Source organism: Notamacropus eugenii, chromosome 1 (genome assembly GCF_028372415.1).
Source record: "Notamacropus eugenii isolate mMacEug1 chromosome 1, mMacEug1.pri_v2, whole genome shotgun sequence".
NCBI lineage: Eukaryota > Metazoa > Chordata > Mammalia > Diprotodontia > Macropodidae > Notamacropus > Notamacropus eugenii.
In genome coordinates this window covers 389,453,607-389,472,577 of record NC_092872.1, presented here as the reverse complement: position 1 = coordinate 389,472,577, position 18,971 = coordinate 389,453,607, and the positions used below count along the sequence as shown (strand labels likewise).

The 18,971-nt window shown below is 34.3% G+C and overlaps 1 protein-coding gene across 6 annotated transcripts in view; it reads left to right on the top strand.

The window, feature by feature from the left end:
* PWWP2A (PWWP domain containing 2A) overlaps window positions 1-18,971 on the top strand; it is a 35,083-nt gene that overhangs the window by 9,550 nt on the left and 6,562 nt on the right. For 3 of the 6 annotated variants that reach the window (XM_072630879.1, XM_072630882.1, XM_072630878.1), the window contains exon 2: window positions 7,071-8,038. In XM_072630879.1, coding sequence (XP_072486980.1) covers window positions 7,071-8,038 — 968 coding nt within the window. Of the gene's footprint in view, window positions 1-7,070; window positions 9,756-12,288; window positions 15,504-18,971 lie in introns of those variants that run through there. The other 3 variants (XM_072630877.1, XM_072630881.1, XM_072630880.1) reach the window with 2 other exon arrangements.

The following is an 18,971-nucleotide window of genomic DNA, read 5'->3' as shown; positions in this document are numbered from 1 at the left end:
GTTTCTTAGGCAGGTAGATTGTATATCATCAGTGACTGAAATTAATATTTTCCCCTGTTTTCCTAAAGCTTAGTGTTAGGAAGAGGGAGGTCGTTATTAGGGAACCTTGAGCCTTATTCTATGTATTTTTGTATAAAGTTTAAAATGTCCTGCTCTGAATTATAGTTATTACTTTTACTAGGCACTTAATACATATTTAATTGTTGTTAATCTCTTAAAAAAGAATATCTGTCTGTCCCACACTCTTCCCCCTTATCACAAGCTCCCTAAGGGCAGCAGCTTGTTTTTATGCTTTGTCTTCTTTTAAAGCTCATACACTACTACTGGTTATCTATTAGGTGCTCCTAGATTTGTGCTTTGGTTGTAATTAACACATTAATTATTTGAATGCTGATGTTATGGTAGTAGTCCTCTAATAATAGCATGTATTTAAGGTTTGTAAAGAACTTCTTACACACACACACACATACACACACACACACACACACACACACACACACACACACACTAGTGCTAAAGTCATAGTAGCAATAATGATAATCATAATAGCTAGCATTTATATAGTGCCTACTGTGTATCTAGGCACTGTGTTGTGTTACTATCTTATTTGATCTCGCCACAACCCTAGAAAGTAGATTCTTTTTATTACCCCATTTTACAGCTGAAACTGAGGCAGAAAGTGACTTGCTTGGGGAGTTGGTGGGCATAACAAGTAAAGTATCTGAGGCCAGATTTGGAACTCTGGTCTTCCTGACTCCGGAGAGGCACAGGGTTCAGCTTACCTAATTGCCTTGATATGTAGGTCTGAATTAATAACAGTATGAAATAATGTTTTTTTTTTTTCTTTACATTACTCCTTTTGAAACTATTTGTAAGTTTGTGAAATTTGGTCATTGCAATTCTAGAAATTTTGAGTTTTAAATAAAAAAAATAAAAATGAGATAGTCTTTGGTCTAGTGCAGGTATATACTTGACTTAAATATGCCTAACATAAACACAAACCTTCTTATCCAAGGAAATAAATATTAAAGTTAGATTGCCTTTATGTGCTTCAACTAATTTTGTGATTGAAGTTTTCATTAGTTTTTAATGCTTCTAAATGAAGCATCTTGTAGAAAACTAATTGAAATGGAATAAATATGGGGAGAATTTTTAAACAAGTTTTCAACATGAAATACTGTTTTCCTACCCATCTAGCTTTACTATTTGTACTTTCTGTTAAGAGAAGCGAATTCTGGGAAGAAAACATGTTCATTTTGTCTTCTGTTGATCTTTCTATTATTTGCTGAAGGGAGAGGTGTGGTCTGCTACCTTTGGGAAGCCTGCAAAACCAATCTCTTCCTTTTGCTGTTTTTGAGCCTTGAGCTGGTTACTAACCTCTACCTCATTCTTAATAATAAGTTTAATACTTTAAAAGAAAATTGTGCTAACTAGAAAAAAATGTTTTAATTGAGGTGAAGCCTATAAAGACAAATCAGTTCAGCATGGACAAATTGATCTAAACAGGAACCAGAGGAAACTAGATTCAGGTCTGAGCGTATGATTGGATTGAGGTTGCTTTGAGGCTAATAGTAATGAGCAATTTGAACATACCAGTACCTTACCATCAATACCACTTAAGAATTTGAGTCAGGAGAACACATCTGTGGTTTTTAAAGGCATAGAATAGTTGTATTGGTTGATTCTGTTTTGGTTTGTTTCTTTTTGCCATTATGTCAGTAAGTGTATTTCAAGTGTAGTAAACTGTCTCCAAAAGTAACAGTTGTGTTGTGTTGACCTAATGGCGACAGAGAAAGGGGTGAAGTTGTCAGAATTATAGCCCTTTATCAGGGCTGGTTTGCTTATAGAAACTTTGGCTTGGGGGAAAATGTTAGAACCTTTTGGAAAGAAATTATGTGCCCATCTATTAAGTATCTCCCTCTTTTTTTTAAATCAAGGTAGCACTAAGATTTACCTATTATTTAATAATTAGGTGGAAAGAATCCAGCTCCAGAATGAGTATTGAATTTTAAATTAATTGGGTTAAGGTTATGTAGGTATACTACACAATTTACATAGCATATTGCCTAACAATTTTTAGTTTACTCTTCTTTCCCTCAGTTTTCCGTATTCCTTTTTGGGGTGTGTCTATCACTTCTAGACCTTTACCTCTAGCTTTGATACAGTGTCTCTTAGCCATATAAGCCTTCTCTTTCTGAATGTGGGCTCTACTAGAAGACAAATGCTGCTTAAAGTACAAGATAGCTTAGGAACAACAGAAACCCCAAGGGTATGTTTCATCTTATGTTACAAGTAGAGCTGAAGGAAATTTGACCTATATTAAGCACTTAACCATGTCTGCCTTTCCATTATTTTACCATTTGTCCTAAAATGTAACAGTAAAAAAAAAAAAGGAAAATTGCAGTTTTTAGGAGGTTATAAAATGTTTTTAAAAACTACTATTTATAGTTATAAATACTCTGTTGAGTGTCTTTAATATAAAGAACTCTGGAATGATCTAATCCACATTACTTAGACAACCTGGCAATGCTTTGTCTTTTGAGTTATATTTTATGTGATTGTCGAGAGTCCTAATTGAATTTAGAAGACATTCCTTCAAGAGCTTTCCATACAACTTAAATAATTAAGTGATGTTCATATTATATAACACACTTAATCTCAACCTTATAAAGATGGAGCAAAACTTAGCTGCTGGCAAAATAGGTCAGTCTTTTCCAGTCCTGTGTTATTTGGGAAGATTACCATTGAACCTCTTTGTTATGTTTGATCTGGTAGATTTGTCAGGGTTGAGGGGGAACTAGGTGAGTTCTCTATACACAATTTTTTTTCAAATTGAAACAATTTTGACGCTTTTGAGTAATTTTAGCATCTCTAAAACTGTTTTTGAGTAATTTCTTCAGAGCGCATATATCCAGTCAGTTGCTAAAGCTTATATATTCTTCCTCCATGTATTCCTTTCTGTTTCTACTTAAAAATCTACATGCAACTACCAACCTAGAATCAATTTTTTTTTTTACTTCCTACCTGAAATAGTACTGTAACCTCTTAATTAGGTTCCTTGCTTCAAAGTCTAGCCTTTATGCAATACACAATACTATGCACTACTGAAAAATAAATATTACTAAATTGCTAGTTTCTCCTCCATTAACAAAATCTTAAGTGGTTTCCTTTCCTCTAGGATAATATATAAACTGTTCAGCCTGGCATTTAAAGCCTTTCACAGCCTGACTTTTGAGACTTATAGGATTCATGTTATTCTTCTACAGTGGTTAAAATGGGCTACATGAATTTTCCTGAGCATTCTTTATGCTTGGTACAGCCCTAGCACCTGGAATGTTCCCTCGTTTTCTGCCTTTTAGAATATTTAGCTACCTTTAAGCCTTACCTTAAGTGCCACTTCCTGTAGGATGCTGTTTTCTGAGTTCTTTTAGACAATGTACTTTCTCTTTTCTGAAATTGCTTTGTGCTTATTTATTGATACCAGGATTGTGCCTCCCAGTAGAAAGCTAGCTTTCTTGACCTTGTAATAATGCTTTGAACATAGTTGGCACTTAATGATGATTATGTTGAATTGAATTAATGTTTTTTTCTCATTAAGTTTTTAATATGCTTTTCAAGGATATTAATAGCATGACTTTATGGAGAAATGAAATTGCTGGTGTTGGAGTCATAAGACTGAGTGAGGTACAAGTTGTGGCTCTGACACTGGCTATAAGACCCAGGGCAAGTCACTTCTCAGTGTCTGTTCCCTTGTGTAAAGTGGGGATAGTGATGTTTGGTCTACTTATATCAGAATGATTGAGAAGGAAGGACTTTGTAAATCAGATGGTGCTATTCAATGAGTTTTTACCACTTTAATACTTTGAAAGCTATAGTAGTTTTATTGTGAATGCTCCTTCCATTGACACAAATTAGAACTTTTGTCTTCAGTTGCCATAGATGAAAAATTTATTATTACATAGGAGCAATCTTCTGTTGATGAGCATCTCTTCATTTACTCAGATTGATCTTGTCTCAGTAGGCTGATACTTGAACCATTTTATGTATTTTCATAATTTGGAAAATCCAGTCATATTCCCATTCTGTGGTATTAATGGCCATGTAGGAAAAGGTTTAAAAATGGTGGGAAAATTATCATTACTTGAATATTTGTATCCTTCGAATTATGGATAATAAGCTTGTATTTTTATTCTAAATGAAAAGGACTGTTGAGGTATCAATATTGATTGTAATATTGAGGTAATCTCAGGATTGTATTATTTCAGAGAAATTAGGAGGCCCTCCTCCCTCCCCCTTTTATATAATTCTAGAAATCTTGAAAAATTGAGATAATGGTTTCATAGAACCATTTACCTATAATGAACACATGATATACTGGTAATTACCCCGAGAACAGGTAACATGTATAGTCTTTGTACTACAAAATGAGCAACATTTTTTTTTTTTCTAAAATACCTGAGGAATAAGAGGGGGAGCATGATATACTGAAAAGGTCTTATTTACCTCTGAACCTTAATTTATCTTAAAATAAAGGCAATAATAATTGAACTGCTGCCTCTTAGTCTTATTTTGAATATTAACTTGAGATGATATGTATAGTGCTTTTTAACAGGTAAGTGTAGGTTATTTCCACATGTTAGTAATACAAGTGATATATTTAGTTATACAGTATCTGTTTATTTCTTTAACAGAACACTACAAAACTAATAACTTTTCACATAAATTTAGTGGGATGGAAAAACTGGGGCTTAGGAGAAGTTGTTTTGAAATCATAATGGTGTTACTGCAGAAACCTATGATGGCATAGATAGTTTCGTGGATTCCACTGCTAAAAATCATTGCCTAGGTTACCGTCAAGTTAAAAGTGTAAAAACGTCCATGATATGGGAAAGGTCTTAATATCAAAATTGGAAGAAAGCTCAAAAGATCTTAGGGAGGATAACTTAAGCATTTTAGGGGAAAAAAACTCTCCAAAGTTCTGCCCATACTATTTCTTTGCTTTTATGAAGATGGAAAAACACTTAGTCAAAGTTTTATTAGTTCATTTCTATCCGTAGTCAGGAGTAAATGACAACTAATGTGAAAGTTTATTGGATTGCATTCCAAGGTTGTACTAGGACCCAAAATGTAAACTTAAGGCTTAAATACGTTTTAAAAACTTAAATATCAAGGTTTTATGTTTTATATTTCATAGTCCATTTTTCATGAGTGAATCTTAATTGTTTAATGTAGTCAGAAAATTAAAAACCTACCTTCTGTATTTTTAAAAACTTACTCTGAGAAATGTACTATGGCACTCTGTTTATTCCTTTTAAAAAATGGTAGAAGAGAAAAGATTAATTGGTAAGATTACAATCAGGGAAATATATCTTCAGGAACAGATACTCAGACTATGTATGTAATGGCTTGCTATAGTACTCTCCTAGTTCTCTCTTTTGAAGACCTCAGGACCTTAACCAGGTAGTTTAGTTTGGTGGACCAGGCTTAAATTAAACAAGGCCTCATAAACAACCTTTTCACTTTTTTGGTGTTAGATTTAGTCAGCAGGTTCATTTGGGTATCTCCAGTTTTGGCTATGGACAAGAATACTCCTCTATACTCTTCTCCTCCCCCCCTTCAATATCTTTTTGTGTGTTGCCTTCCCCCATTGTATTGTAGGCAGAGACTCTCTTTTTTGTATTTGTATTTCTAGCACTTAGCACAGTGCCTGGCACATACTAGGCACTTAAAAAAATGTTCCTTGACTGACAAATCAAAAACATGTAGGTGAGGGCCAGATTGCGAGATTGGAATATTTTTTATCTGTATGTGAATTGTATGGATGGCAAGTAAAAAAGATCAGGTTCTGATATAATAAATTCCAAGGTATCCAAACTACTTTTCAGAATGCTTTTTATTGTGGTGGTTGGTTGAGAGGCACAACAATTGATTGTTAGACTTTGTAGCAATGTAATAATCATGGCAAATCATTTAATCCCATTGAACCTAGGTTTCCTTTGCATCTTTGAAATGGGGATAATAACCTTGAAATACCTATTAGCTCATAAGGTTGTGAAGCCAAAACAAGATAATGTATATAAAGTGCTTTGCAAATCTTTAAGTGATATATAAAACAAACTAGCTATTGTATCAAATACTGCTTTGAATAAGTGGAAAATACTCTCCCATAGAGAAATTTTGGTTATCATGGTATTTATTGTAATTAGATTCACTTTCCAGTTTTTTAAATGGAGATGTTGTAGGGCAGTGTATAGAGTATGGAATTGAGTGTGACTGGAAGTCACATATTTGATCAAGGATCTCAAAATCATAACATGCTCTATATAAAATTGCCTTCCACTGGTTATCTGAAGTTTTCATTTTAGTTTAATTAGGGAGCCATGTTAGCATCTTGGACAATGAATTCATATTCAGAGGTTTGGGCTGTATCCCTGCTTTGAGATAGTTAATTCTCATTTTCTGTTATAATCATGTAATCACAGGGTTAAATATTTTATGTAGATCATTAAATATTTTATGCGATCAAGGGACTTAATTTAGAAAACTTGAAAGGTATGACTGAGTTCCCTGATTTGTTTTGAGTAGTCAAAAGAGTAATCATCTTGGAAATATTATAGTGAAATGATAAGACTTTTAGATGATATTTCTTAAATTTGGAGGTATACTTCTAGAGCTGTATTTTCTGCTTATTTAGTGAATGTAATTCTCCATTATAGCACAAAATCTTAAAGTTAGGTACCATTGCTGTCAAAGGGGAACCATTTACAACATAAATCACCTTAAAAGGCCTGCTTAAAGGTTTTTCAATTTTGGAGTAACATAGGAAGTCTGAATATCTTTTAGCTAACTATGCACAGGAAAATAAGGTGACATGTGGAGGGAGGGGGGTGTTAAGAGTAAGCAGGGTTTTTTCCCCCTTAAAGAATAAGAAAGGAATTCTTGCTTATAATTGCATTTTTAAAACATCTTGTTATAGCTTCCGCAACTGTTCATTTTGTTACAAAATATAGGTTTGAGAAGTTGAATTCCCCTTAAGTATTAATTTTATTATTTCTTTTTTCCCCCCAAAGGTTTGGGCCCCATGGAATCCCTGTGACAATTTTCCCCAAAAGAGAATACAAAGATAAACCTGAAGCCATGCAGCTCCACAGTAGATCATTCCAAGAAGGAACAGAGATCAAGTGTGACTTGAATGGTGCTGGTCCTGATGACCATTCTCCCATTCAGCCACCAGAACCTAGCCTTGCTAAAAGCCTGTGGACTTCTAAACCACCTCCTCTCTTTCATGAAGGAGCACCTTATCCTCCCCCTTTGTTTATCAGGGACACGTATAACCAATCAATACCTCAGCCTCCTCCTCGGAAAATTAAACGACCCAAGAGGAAAATGTACAGGGAGGAGCCCACTTCTATAATGAACGCTATCAAACTACGACCCAGACAAGTCCTTTGTGACAAATGTAAAAACAGTGTTGTTGCAGAAAAAAAGGAAATTAAAAAAGGTGGCAGTGCAAGTGACTCCTCTAAATATGATGATAACAAAAAACGGAGAAATGAAAATGTAACTACTGTGAATAAAAAACTTAAAACTGACCATAAAATGGATGGGAAAAACCAAAATGAAAGCCAGAAAAGAAATGCTGTGGTCAAAGTTTCAAATATTGCTCACAGCAGAGGCAGAGTAGTTAAAGTGTCTGCTCAGGCAAATACTTCAAAAGCTCAGTTAAGTACTAAAAAAGTGCTCCAGAGTAAGAACATGGATCATGCAAAAGCTCGGGAAGTGTTGAAAATGGCCAAAGAAAAGGCACAAAAGAAACAGAGTGAAACTTCCACTTCCAAAAATGCACATTCTAAGGTTCACTTCACCCGTCGGTTTCAGAACACCAGCTCAGGTTCCCTTCCACCCCGGTTGCGTTTGAAGCCACAAAGATATAGGAATGAAGAAAACGACTCTTCCATGAAGGCAGGACTTGAGAAAATGCGGAGTGGCAAGATGGCACCCAAACCCCAGTCTCGCTGCACCTCTACCCGCTCAGCAGGTGAGGCCCCTTCAGAAAATCAGAATCCCTCAAAAGGTCCTGAAGAGACCAACAGTGAGGTTCAGGACACAAGTGAAGTACATGTGCCTGATGAGCAGGATGAACAGCAGACATTGGGCAAAAAGGGCAGCAAAAGCAATATCACTGTTTACATGACCCTAAATCAAAAGAAATCTGACTCTTCCAGTGCATCAGTGTGTAGCATTGATAGCACAGATGATTTGAAATCTTCCAATTCAGAGTGTAGTTCTACTGAAAGCTTTGATTTTCCTCCAGGCAGTATGCATGCACCTTCCACCTCTTCCACTTCATCCTCTTCAAAGGAAGAGAAAAAGCTCAGTAATTCCTTGAAAATGAAAGTCTTTTCCAAAAACGTCTCTAAATGCATCACACCAGATGGCAGGACCATATGTGTAGGGGACATTGTTTGGGCCAAGATTTATGGCTTCCCATGGTGGCCAGCTCGTATTCTTACTATAACTGTAAGCCGGAAAGATAACGGCCTGTTAGTCCGACAGGAGGCCCGTATTTCATGGTTTGGGTCTCCAACAACATCTTTCCTTGCACTATCGCAACTGTCCCCATTTTTAGAAAACTTCCAGTCACGCTTTAATAAGAAGAGAAAGGGCTTGTATCGCAAGGCTATCACAGAGGCAGCTAAGGCTGCAAAGCAGCTGACTCCCGAAGTTCGGGCCCTGTTGACACAATTTGAAACGTGAACATGGACAGTAAGGTAGGCAAGAAAAGTTTGGAGGCTCCACAAAATTTTATTAGGTTAGTTAGAAATAACTTACACAAAGTAGTCTTGGCCAAAACCTGGAAGAGAAAAAGAAATTGCACTCAGTTGGCTGCTTTTTTTAATACTAAAATTGATCTCTTGATAACTTTCTTGACAGGCAAACTAAACCAATTGAACATGCAATCAAATTTTTTTCTTAACATGAGAAGTTTAGCAATATTTTCAAGTAAAAATCTTGCATTTTTAAATTCCTCAACCTTACCCCAAGGCATAGGAGCCATAGCCTCAATTGAAAGGCATTTTTTTGCAGGGAATATGCATCAGTTTCTTCCGAATATGTAGCCTATTACTATGTGGCACAGGTTACAGATATGGGGGCATGGTAGTAATAGCTGTGAGTGGGGTGGTCCAGTAGGAATGTTTGGGATTTTAGTGACCACTTGTTTTTATTTTTATTTTTATTTTTTTATAAATTAAAGAACACATAAGCCTTTCTATGCACACAAGGGCATAAGTTTGACACTTCAGTTTTTGACAAGCTGAAATAGGAATGAATGCTTACTGTTTGGAGGCAGGTTGCAAAATTGCTCAAGAGTTTGGGATCAAGGGCTGTCAATGCTGCATAGTTGTGAATCATAACTTCCTGTTTTTCTTCCATTGAAAAAAATCTTCCAAGGTTCTGACTTGGGAGTTTAGATAAAGAGGTTTGTTTTGAAAAATGTAAATAATTGATTGCTAAATTGGTCAGATTTTCTCCTGACTGGCTGTTCCTAAATTTTTAGGATACGTCCTAGTAAATTACACTTTGTGAAATACTTGTCATGTGTAATTGTTGCATTTTGGATGTACCTAATTTCATAATTTTGAAAAAAATATTTCCGTTTAAGGTATCTGTTTGCAGGTCAGAAAGTAAGAAAATGTAATTGTGTAATGCTCTGATATGTACAAAAAATGTAAATAAAATTGACTAAATCTGAATTATTTGTGTGTGTTTCTCAAAAAGCTTTGAAAATAAATTTCAGAATATTAGAAAAATGAGTATTTTCTATGTAGTGCTTAGAGATAGTAACAGATCAAAAATTTAATTTCTCATTTGCCCTGCCACAGAATGTTTTTTTTAATAGGCTCATGATAAGACATTCAATACGTAGTCCTTAAAATTGGATCTTGTATAGCTCAAAGAAGGGTCCATTATATTCCTTGGTTAACATGTTAGCTTATAAAGGTATGAGTTTTATTTCTCATTGATAAGCTTTAATTTTTCATCACATGCTTAAGGAGGTATTTAAATGTAGTCTTCTCATCTGTTTGATCCTTTGCCCAATATTATTGCCCACTTGGGGCTCTTTTTTTTTTTTTTTTTGCTGGTGACTCAGCTCCCCCCTTTAGTTATTCTCCATTCATGGCCATTTGGCTTGGTTAATTGTTTTCTCCTTTTTCAGGTTTGCCTTGTTAGGGAAATTTCACTTGCCTATGTATCAGAGCAAGTTATGTACAATGTTTTCCCAAGTTGCTTCATACAAAGGCACTGGTTTTTTTTTATGTGAATAGTTTTTTAGCTTTTTTTTTTTTTTAACAGGTGCATTATGTAATTTTAAATGATAGAGGAATTGACACTTTAAAAAACTTTAGTGCCTATAGGATGACAGAATTAGATACTTCAATTACTTTTGTGGATTAACAACCTGATTCGAAACTTATATTTTCTTACTATTATTACGCATTTAAGTGCTGCCTATTAGTAGTTACTCATCTGGATATGATCAGTTATCAGTTTCCTTAAGCTTACAGTTACTTATGCACAAACTATGAAAACCAGATTTTCTGCTGGATGATTTAAGTTACTTCCAGGAGAACTCAATGCTTTTTGATTGTAGTAATAAACACACAAGTTGAAAATTTTTGATTGGGAGATGTTGTTTCACTTCTATAAGATGTATTCTTTCCTGCAAACAGAAACAACTACAATATTTCAGGAATTATTATTTGCGCTGCATTTACAAATCTTAGTGTTGTGACTATGGTGCAGTGGAAAGAGTGCTGGATCTCAGGAATTAGAACCTGGGTTCAAATGGTAGCTCTGCTATTTACCTTTCTGTGTGACCTTGAGAAAGTCACAACCTTTTTGGGCCCTAGTTTCCTTATCTGTAAAATGAGGGGGTTGGACTAGATGGCTGCAGAATCTCTTCCAGCTCTGAATATGATCCCATAACTAAAGCAAGTTGATAATCTAGAAGCTGAACCCATTGTGTCATTGATTGCCCTGTGGTCATCAGAATCATGTGTTAGTGGGGGCTATCAACAAATTGTGAGGAGTTTTGGTTTGAATTTAATGAACTGTTGATTGAACCTAAGTTCCTTGACAAGGGCAAAAGTAATTGCCTTTAACTTGATTTTATAAACCTTTAGTATCCCAGATACTTGTGTATATAGTGATTACCTAATGTCTATCACCTTAGTAATGGTGTTTTGACAGGTATTTGCTTAATGTGAAACAAATTTGTTTAAAATTTTGGAGGAGTAAAATAGTATCAGTGACAGTTGACCAAACAAGAGAGTATTATATATAGGGTGTGCTAACACATTATTAGAGAAAGGGAAGAAAAAACTTCTAACTGAATGATATACCACGTTTCTATAATGTTCCTCTCTGAGGTAAACAAAGACCCATAACCACATATTTACAGTCTTGATTGCCAGGTTCAGTGGTTGTCTGTGTTAGAAAATAAGGAACTAGGGTTTATGTCCTTTAGGATGTTATTTTCATTTCAAAAGTTTTTTAAGTTGATGCTGAAATGGTTTATTATATATTATGTCAAACTTGTACTCTTCTGCTGCAGTGTATGTTCTCAAAGCATTTTGTCCTGATAGGTGTAAATAGATTTCTGCTCCAACACCAAGAATTTCCTTTGCCACAAAAAGAAACTGAGCTGGATTAGGTAATCCTACTGAATTTCTTTTTAGAGCTCATTTTGGAATGTTCCAAAAAAAATTAGTTTTATTTCCTCTTCCTATATGCATTCATAGTTACATGGGTATTTTCCCCCTGCATAAAAGGAAAAAAAATCTGCTTAATGGGCCAGGTGCTTAGAGTGTGAAAGACAGGGACAAGGAAGAAGGAAATACAGAGGGGAGCTAGAAACTATCAATGAAACAGGTCAAGGCAGGAAAGGGGATCATTGCTTTGATTTTGAAAATGTTACTTTCCCAATTGACTCAGAACTGACTGATATACCTTCTCAGTGAAGTTGGAAGGTAAGGAGTGAACTGATTTTGAATTCATATCATCTATTAATGCCTTCATTTCACAGATTATGAAACTTAATAATTCAAAAGGTTGACTTGTCCAAAGTGACAGTTAAATATTCTTTTTTTTTTAAATTAATTTGTTTTCAGTTCTCTATAATCACTTCCATATATCTTAGGTTTTCCCCTCTCGCTCCCCCTCCTAAATAATTCTTAAAGAAAAAAAAAAAAAAAGGTCTGATTCCTAGGTCTGTATTCCTTCCAGGCTGTTTCTCATTAACCTCAAGATCACTAGTCTTCACCAATTTTGCTCTTGGGGGCAGGTAACTGTTTTTGTGTTTTTCTTATAACCCCCATGCTGAGAACAATGCCCGGGTACAGTAAGTGCTTAATAAATACTTGTTGACTGATATATAAGTTGTTATAACAAACATTGAATAATTGTAGTTTTATTAAAATGTGGTGTTGCAGAGTTATCATCTGTGGTCATAGCAGTGTAGAATTAAGGAGAGAATACATTGTGTTCTTCAGTAAAAAGCACGTTTTCTGCAATGACTCTTACAATCTATTAACACTAAATAGTGATCCCAATGAATTATGTGGCATGTCTTTATTTTCTTGAAAGTTAACTACTATGCCTAATTTTACCCAGTAAGTCATAAGTAATACACCTTTAATTTTATTAAATATGAATGATTAGTTCTGGAACGTCCTAAAAGCATATCGTGTTAAAACTTAGGTTTAAGGAAGTCTCAGACCATGCAAACCTAAAAGCAAAAAATATGGTAGCAACATAGGATTTTGGTGTCAGGGTATTTAAAGTGTGTTATTTTGTCTGCTGGTGTTTTCCACTTAGACCAAAGACTAGTAGGAAATGAAATGCCCATTTCAGGAGACTAGCATTTTTGAGTCATTGGGCTTATATCAGAGAATTGTGATTTCTCAGTGTGTGCTGATATTGTTGAATTTTTAGTTGGCATAAGGCCTTTGAAAAACTAGGGTAATTTTTCAATTAGGTGATCTGACCCGGAGAGAACTATTAATTTAAATCAGTCAACGATTATTTAATAAGTATTTACTACGTGCCATAGAATATTAAGCTGTATTATAGTGTACGTGCATGAGTTGCTGTGCTAACATTTAAATGGATTTTAACATTATAAAATTGCTGATGTCAAAGGAAAGACATGATATTTACATATGTCCCTTTGCATATTTTGATGTATCTTGTGATTTTGTCTATTTGGATACTTCTGTCACTAATGCTAATTGTAACCACATCAGATGTTTTTTTCTCAAATGTGTTGAATTTCCAGAGGGGATGATTAGCAAACATGGGATCACTGTGTAATTGACAATACCTTTTAATAGGACTGATTATAAACAATCCCAATTTGATATACACACTTTGAGAAATATGGAAAATAAAGTTAGCATAAGGAAACCCATTAATAAATAAAAATCAAGTGATTTAGGTACATTCAAATCTCATATTAGTTTCTGGATACTTAGGTCTACAGTTTTCTACTTTCTAGTTTTTGCCTTTTTTTTCCATTTTACTTTTTAGTACCCTTACTAATGACTGGGCACCATCATCTCTGTTAAAGGATTTGTATTACAAGGTAAAATTCCTGGCAAAATTGAGGTTTTCATATTATGTGTAAATTTTTAACTTGTGTCATTTAAGAAATTTGAGAAGGTCAAAAGAATTAGATTGTTCATGTTTTTTATTTTCCGTATGTAAAATGACATGCATAATTTGTGAATCAAGACAGGGAATTTCTCTTCCTCCCCTCCTCCCAAGTTCTATGCCATTAGTAAAAACTACTCTCTCGAGCTTTAAAGGTCTAGAATTTATTTAGCTACAAATTCATAATTAAATTCATTTTTGACCGTGAATACTTGACATGTAAATTATATATGAAAGTCCAGGTACTTTTCATTTTTCTTTTTTTAAAAAAGTATTTATTTTTAGTTTTCAGCATTTCACTTCTATAAGATTTTCTTAGTTTTTAATGAGATGGACTGAATAGTGTTAAGTCTTGATTTTTGTTGTCTAGGTTGAAAATTTTTTTTAAAAGCCCTGTAGTTAACTGAGTTTAAAATAATTTTTGGAGAGATTGCTTCTTTATTATATTTAGAAGAATGGAAGATTCTATTAAGGGTCAAACAAGAGCTGTAGAGAAGACTCATGGTGATAACAAAGAAAACTTTGTTAGACAGTACTTGTCCTTGATATTTGTATTTTTCTCTTTAATGTACATAGCTCTATTTTTGAAAAAGCATGTGTTCCCATAAAGTGCTAATGATAATGGGAACAACGATTAGGCACACTCTTTTAAATAATAAAATTTTAAAGGTGCAAATTAAAGACTTACCCCAAAGAAAAGCTTTCCTCCTCCTCTTTTTAAGATTCTAAGACAAAGGGGAAAAAGAACATCTAACTCTGTTAATGGAATTTACCCATTACTTTAGAAGAGTGCATCTGTCACATTCTTTTAATTCTTCAGAGATCTAGCTGCAAATCTAAGCAAAAGAATATCCTTTGCTTAGCAGAGTTAACTTTGTTGTGTGGGTTCAAATCACAGTTCAGGTTTTTCAGGCTATTAATACATTTCCCTTTCCCCTTAGAATTTGAAATATAGTTCCTATTTTTATTTTAGCAAAAGTTTTGGAGTTGTCTATTAAAACAACTTTGTAAAAAAATATCTAAACTTGCTGACCTTTTGGATAAAGATTCAATTTTAAGGTCTTTGTAAAATCTGGAAAAAATTTTGCTTTTCTGTTTTTGATACGTGGAATATGAAAGTAATCATAACTGAATGAACTGTTTAATATAGAAGTTGGAAGTGAATTGGTTATTATTACCTGTAGACATATCACATGAGCTGTTACAGACACTCTTTCATTTTAAAGACAGACCGTAGTTACTTATAAACCTTCTGTATTAGTTTTTAATTTTGAATTATTTATAAATTAGGGTAAATAATATTTAAGACTATAATTTTTTGGCTTGGGGACTATGAGAAATAAATGAAAGTGGTATGGAGTAGTGTGTTAATTCCCTGCGTGATCTTAGGTAAGTCATTTTAACCTTTTGAGGCCTCAGTTTCCTTATCTCAAACGTAAGAAGATTGAACTAGATGACCTATAATATCTCACCCAAAATTATAATCCTGTCACCTTTGCCCCTTGAAATTTTTTAAAGACCATTCTAGTATTTAAGGGTACTTAATAAGGTAAAATACGGTAAAATTTCTAGTTTATCTGTTGATTTGTGTTAGCCATGGAATGTTATATTTTGTTATAGTAACATAATGATGTAAAACTACTTTAATATTTTCTCCATTACATACTTGGATATTGTGTAGTAGTGTGTATAAGTGAACATAATGGAGAAAATATATCAAAAAATGGCCATATTATTATTTATCTGCAAAATTCCAATTATTTATACATTTAATAAAGAACCTATATTTTGTTGGAATGTGAGATATCATAAATCTGGAGGAAAGTTTTGGATATATAATGGGTGAGGGCCTGGAATCCTAATGCAGTGAAATTTGCCTTAAAAAAAGGACATTGCAAGTATTAGTTTCAGCCTCCTTTCATTCAGAAAATATTTGTTGAACATAAACTATATCCGCAGCCTGGTGAGTTTGCAAAGATGTATATGACACTTTGTCCAAAAGGAGTTTATAGTTTATAGTAGCCCACTTGTTAACCTCTTTTTCCCCTACACTATACAAAACATTCATTTATAACTATGAGCTTGGATCAGATAACAGGTTGCATATATCCATAGAGGGGAAGAACATAACCTGTCTGCTTCAGAGGTGGGTACACATTATATCTGTCTTTGGGCAGGAGATGTTTTGGAGCAAACCTTTTGTGTATTATTTGATCATTGGATAGATTTAGAGCTAGAAATGACCATATGTCCAATCTTTTCATTTTACAGATGAGGAAACAACTCCAGGGAGATTTAGTAACTTGCTTGAGGTCAAACAGGTATTTTCACTGGCTTTGGTCCTTGAAGCCAGGGATATTCCCCTTCCTCATCTCTGCCTCCTGGCTTCCTTCAAGTCTCATCTAAAGTCCCAGCTTTTACAAAGCCTTTTGCCATCCCCTTTAATACTAGTTCATTTTTTGTGTCTCCCCAATTAGACTGAGCTTCAGAGCAGGGATTATTTTTTACCTTTATATTCCCACAGATTAGCACAGTGCTTGATACATAGTAGGTGATTAATAAACATTTATTGATTGACTGTGACAGATACTAAGTAATAAAAATGGTATTAAAGCCCAGTTTCTCCAAGCCTAAATCTAAATCCATTGTGCTTTCTCTTCATCGATGCTTCATATGTTCCTTATACTGTTTTATAAGGGCTCATATATACATAGACTTGGGACAGATGAGGAAACAGGTTCAGAAAAGTTACATGACCTGTCTGTCCAAGGTCCCAGAAATAGTTGGGAGTGTTAGGATTCTAACTTCATATCTAGCAGTCTTTCTATTTGTACCACACTTTCTTTTTCTTTTTCCTTTTTGTTAAATCATTTTTAGTATCTGAGGTATTTTATCAAGTATCTACTCTTTGGAAACCTGAAGAGAAAAAAATTAGGAAAGTTTGCCAGAGCTAAAGATAAAATTGTAGAAGTTGAAGTGGAAGCAAGGTCTATGATAAAAAAGATGACTGTAAGGCCAGTTGCAAAGAGTGCTGAAGAATATAGTGTGTAGGAACAGGTTGTTGAATTCTGTTGCATAGATTTACAGGCCACTTGTGCCTTTTAGGCCTTTTTTTGGATGTCTCTTTTCAGCTCTTTAGTACTGAATGGTTTCCTTTTAGAGTTTATTGTAAAATTGGAGAGAATGTGCTATGATGACGGAGCTCCTTTCTTCATGTTGAGCTATCATGTAGTAACATTGTTGCTAGATGGATGAATCAATTCTTTTCAGCAGGAAATGTGGCAGGCATTTCATTATTTTAAGCTATATTACTGGTTCAAGGGTGATTGGAAAGTATTAGGTAATTATTCTTAGGAATTCTTTGTAAACTCCTGCAAATTTCCCTCCCTTTTTTTGGGTGGTATATTAGTCAGGATTCAGTGCAAGATTCCTTTTCCCTTTTCATGAGATGCATCCACATCACAAGAACTTCAGCCTCTTCGATTTAGGAGGGAAGGGCTGACAAATAGGAAAGGAACATTTTTCTTTTCTTTATGGGAAGTGGTAATTGTTAGCAAGGGCCTCGTCCAATTTTGAGACAGCATTAATGGGAACTCTGCTCATTTAAACATTGATTCTCTTTTAAGTGTTTGATTTCAAATTAGAACCTGGGCAGGGTAGAATTACGTTCAATGTTGTTTAATACCATGAGAAAATAACTGGTTACTGAAGAATAGAAAACTTCTCAACCCTTCTAAAGTGGGCTGTGTATTAAAGTGTTCCCTTGCCCATCTTCATTTATTCTCTTGTGAGCAGGGATAACCTAGATCTTTACATTCAGTTGTAGCAAGATGAATTCTTGTATGCATTCTAAATTTTTGTTTTTAATTCTTGGCTTACTCCAAAGATCTTGGCTATCTCTGTTTTCTTCCCCTTTCCAGCACCATTGGAAGGAGATTGATTTTTCGTCTTTGGTTGTTTTCCACTGCCCAATTTTCTCTTCTTCCCAACAATAACTGGCCTTGTTTGTTTTTTTGTTTTTTGTTTTTTAACTCTGTAGGTTGTAGTATGTAGCATCTATGAAATCCGCATTTTTCTCTATTACAATTGCTCTTTTCCTCCCCCAGCCCCTATGAAGAAAGGTGGTCATCTCACACTACCATTTTGCCTAGTTATTGCCCACCCGAAAGGTCTTTTTTCCTTTTATTGGCCTAAACAGGAGATGACTTCCTGGGCAAAGTCTTTATGGGCTGAAATTATAGTGAGGAGAAAACTGTCACAAACGTTAGTAGAATAAATCTCGGCTTCTTCCATTCATTGGGCCTATGACATTTCACTGTTTTACTCAAAGAATGAGTTATAAAAGATTTTAGGTGTCATTTAGGCTTCTACCTTATTTTTAGATATAAAAAAATAGCTTATGGAGAGCGGAAGTCATTTGAGGATAAGAGATTACCTTTATTCTCGTTTCACGTGGTTTGTTTTTCCTTTGTTCTTATGACTGAGGCAGCATGATTCTGCTGTGGTCTGGCTAAATTTAACTAAAATTCCACCTGTACTACTATGTTGCTAGTGATCACAACCAGATTTCACTTTGTATATTGCCAAAATGGTATCTAGGCTGCTTTTTTTTTTTTTTTTTAATTTAACCAATAAGATGGCAATTGAGTTCAACAATTCCAGGAATATCCAGGAATATGGAATGTCATAAGTGTTCAGTATTGTACTAAGTACTATTTGTTAGTGTGAGGGGGACTTGTAAAAACAAATTTTATAATAGCCATAGAGTTCTTTGAATCCTTTCTGCCCTTGTTGTGATTATTGTTGGTTTAAGGAAAATAAAAAAACTTAACCAAAATTGCCTTGATAAAACTTGGTTATTTTTGTAGTCACTTGTAAAAAGATTCCTTTCTCCCTAGAATCTGTAATTATCATATTCCTAGCTAAATTCCATTGTAATTGAAGTTCTTAAAATTTTTCCTTTTGAGGTGCTTTGTCAGAAATGTCTAGTGGCGGGGAATAGAACCTTTTTCTTTCTTGAATTTCTGCTGTTACTTTTATTTAGTACTTTTAAAAGTAATCGTCACATTAGCTATGGGTATTGATTATTTTCCATAACAGGAGTTCTAAAAGGCAAATGAATATTCTTCTGAAGGAGAAAATGAGTTCTTAAGGAATAAAAGTTTTGTTGTTCATTTATATCTGCTTAGTAAGGAAACGTGAACATTCATGGAATTATGTTTATAAAATGTTTCACAAAGCATCAACATCAGCACCTT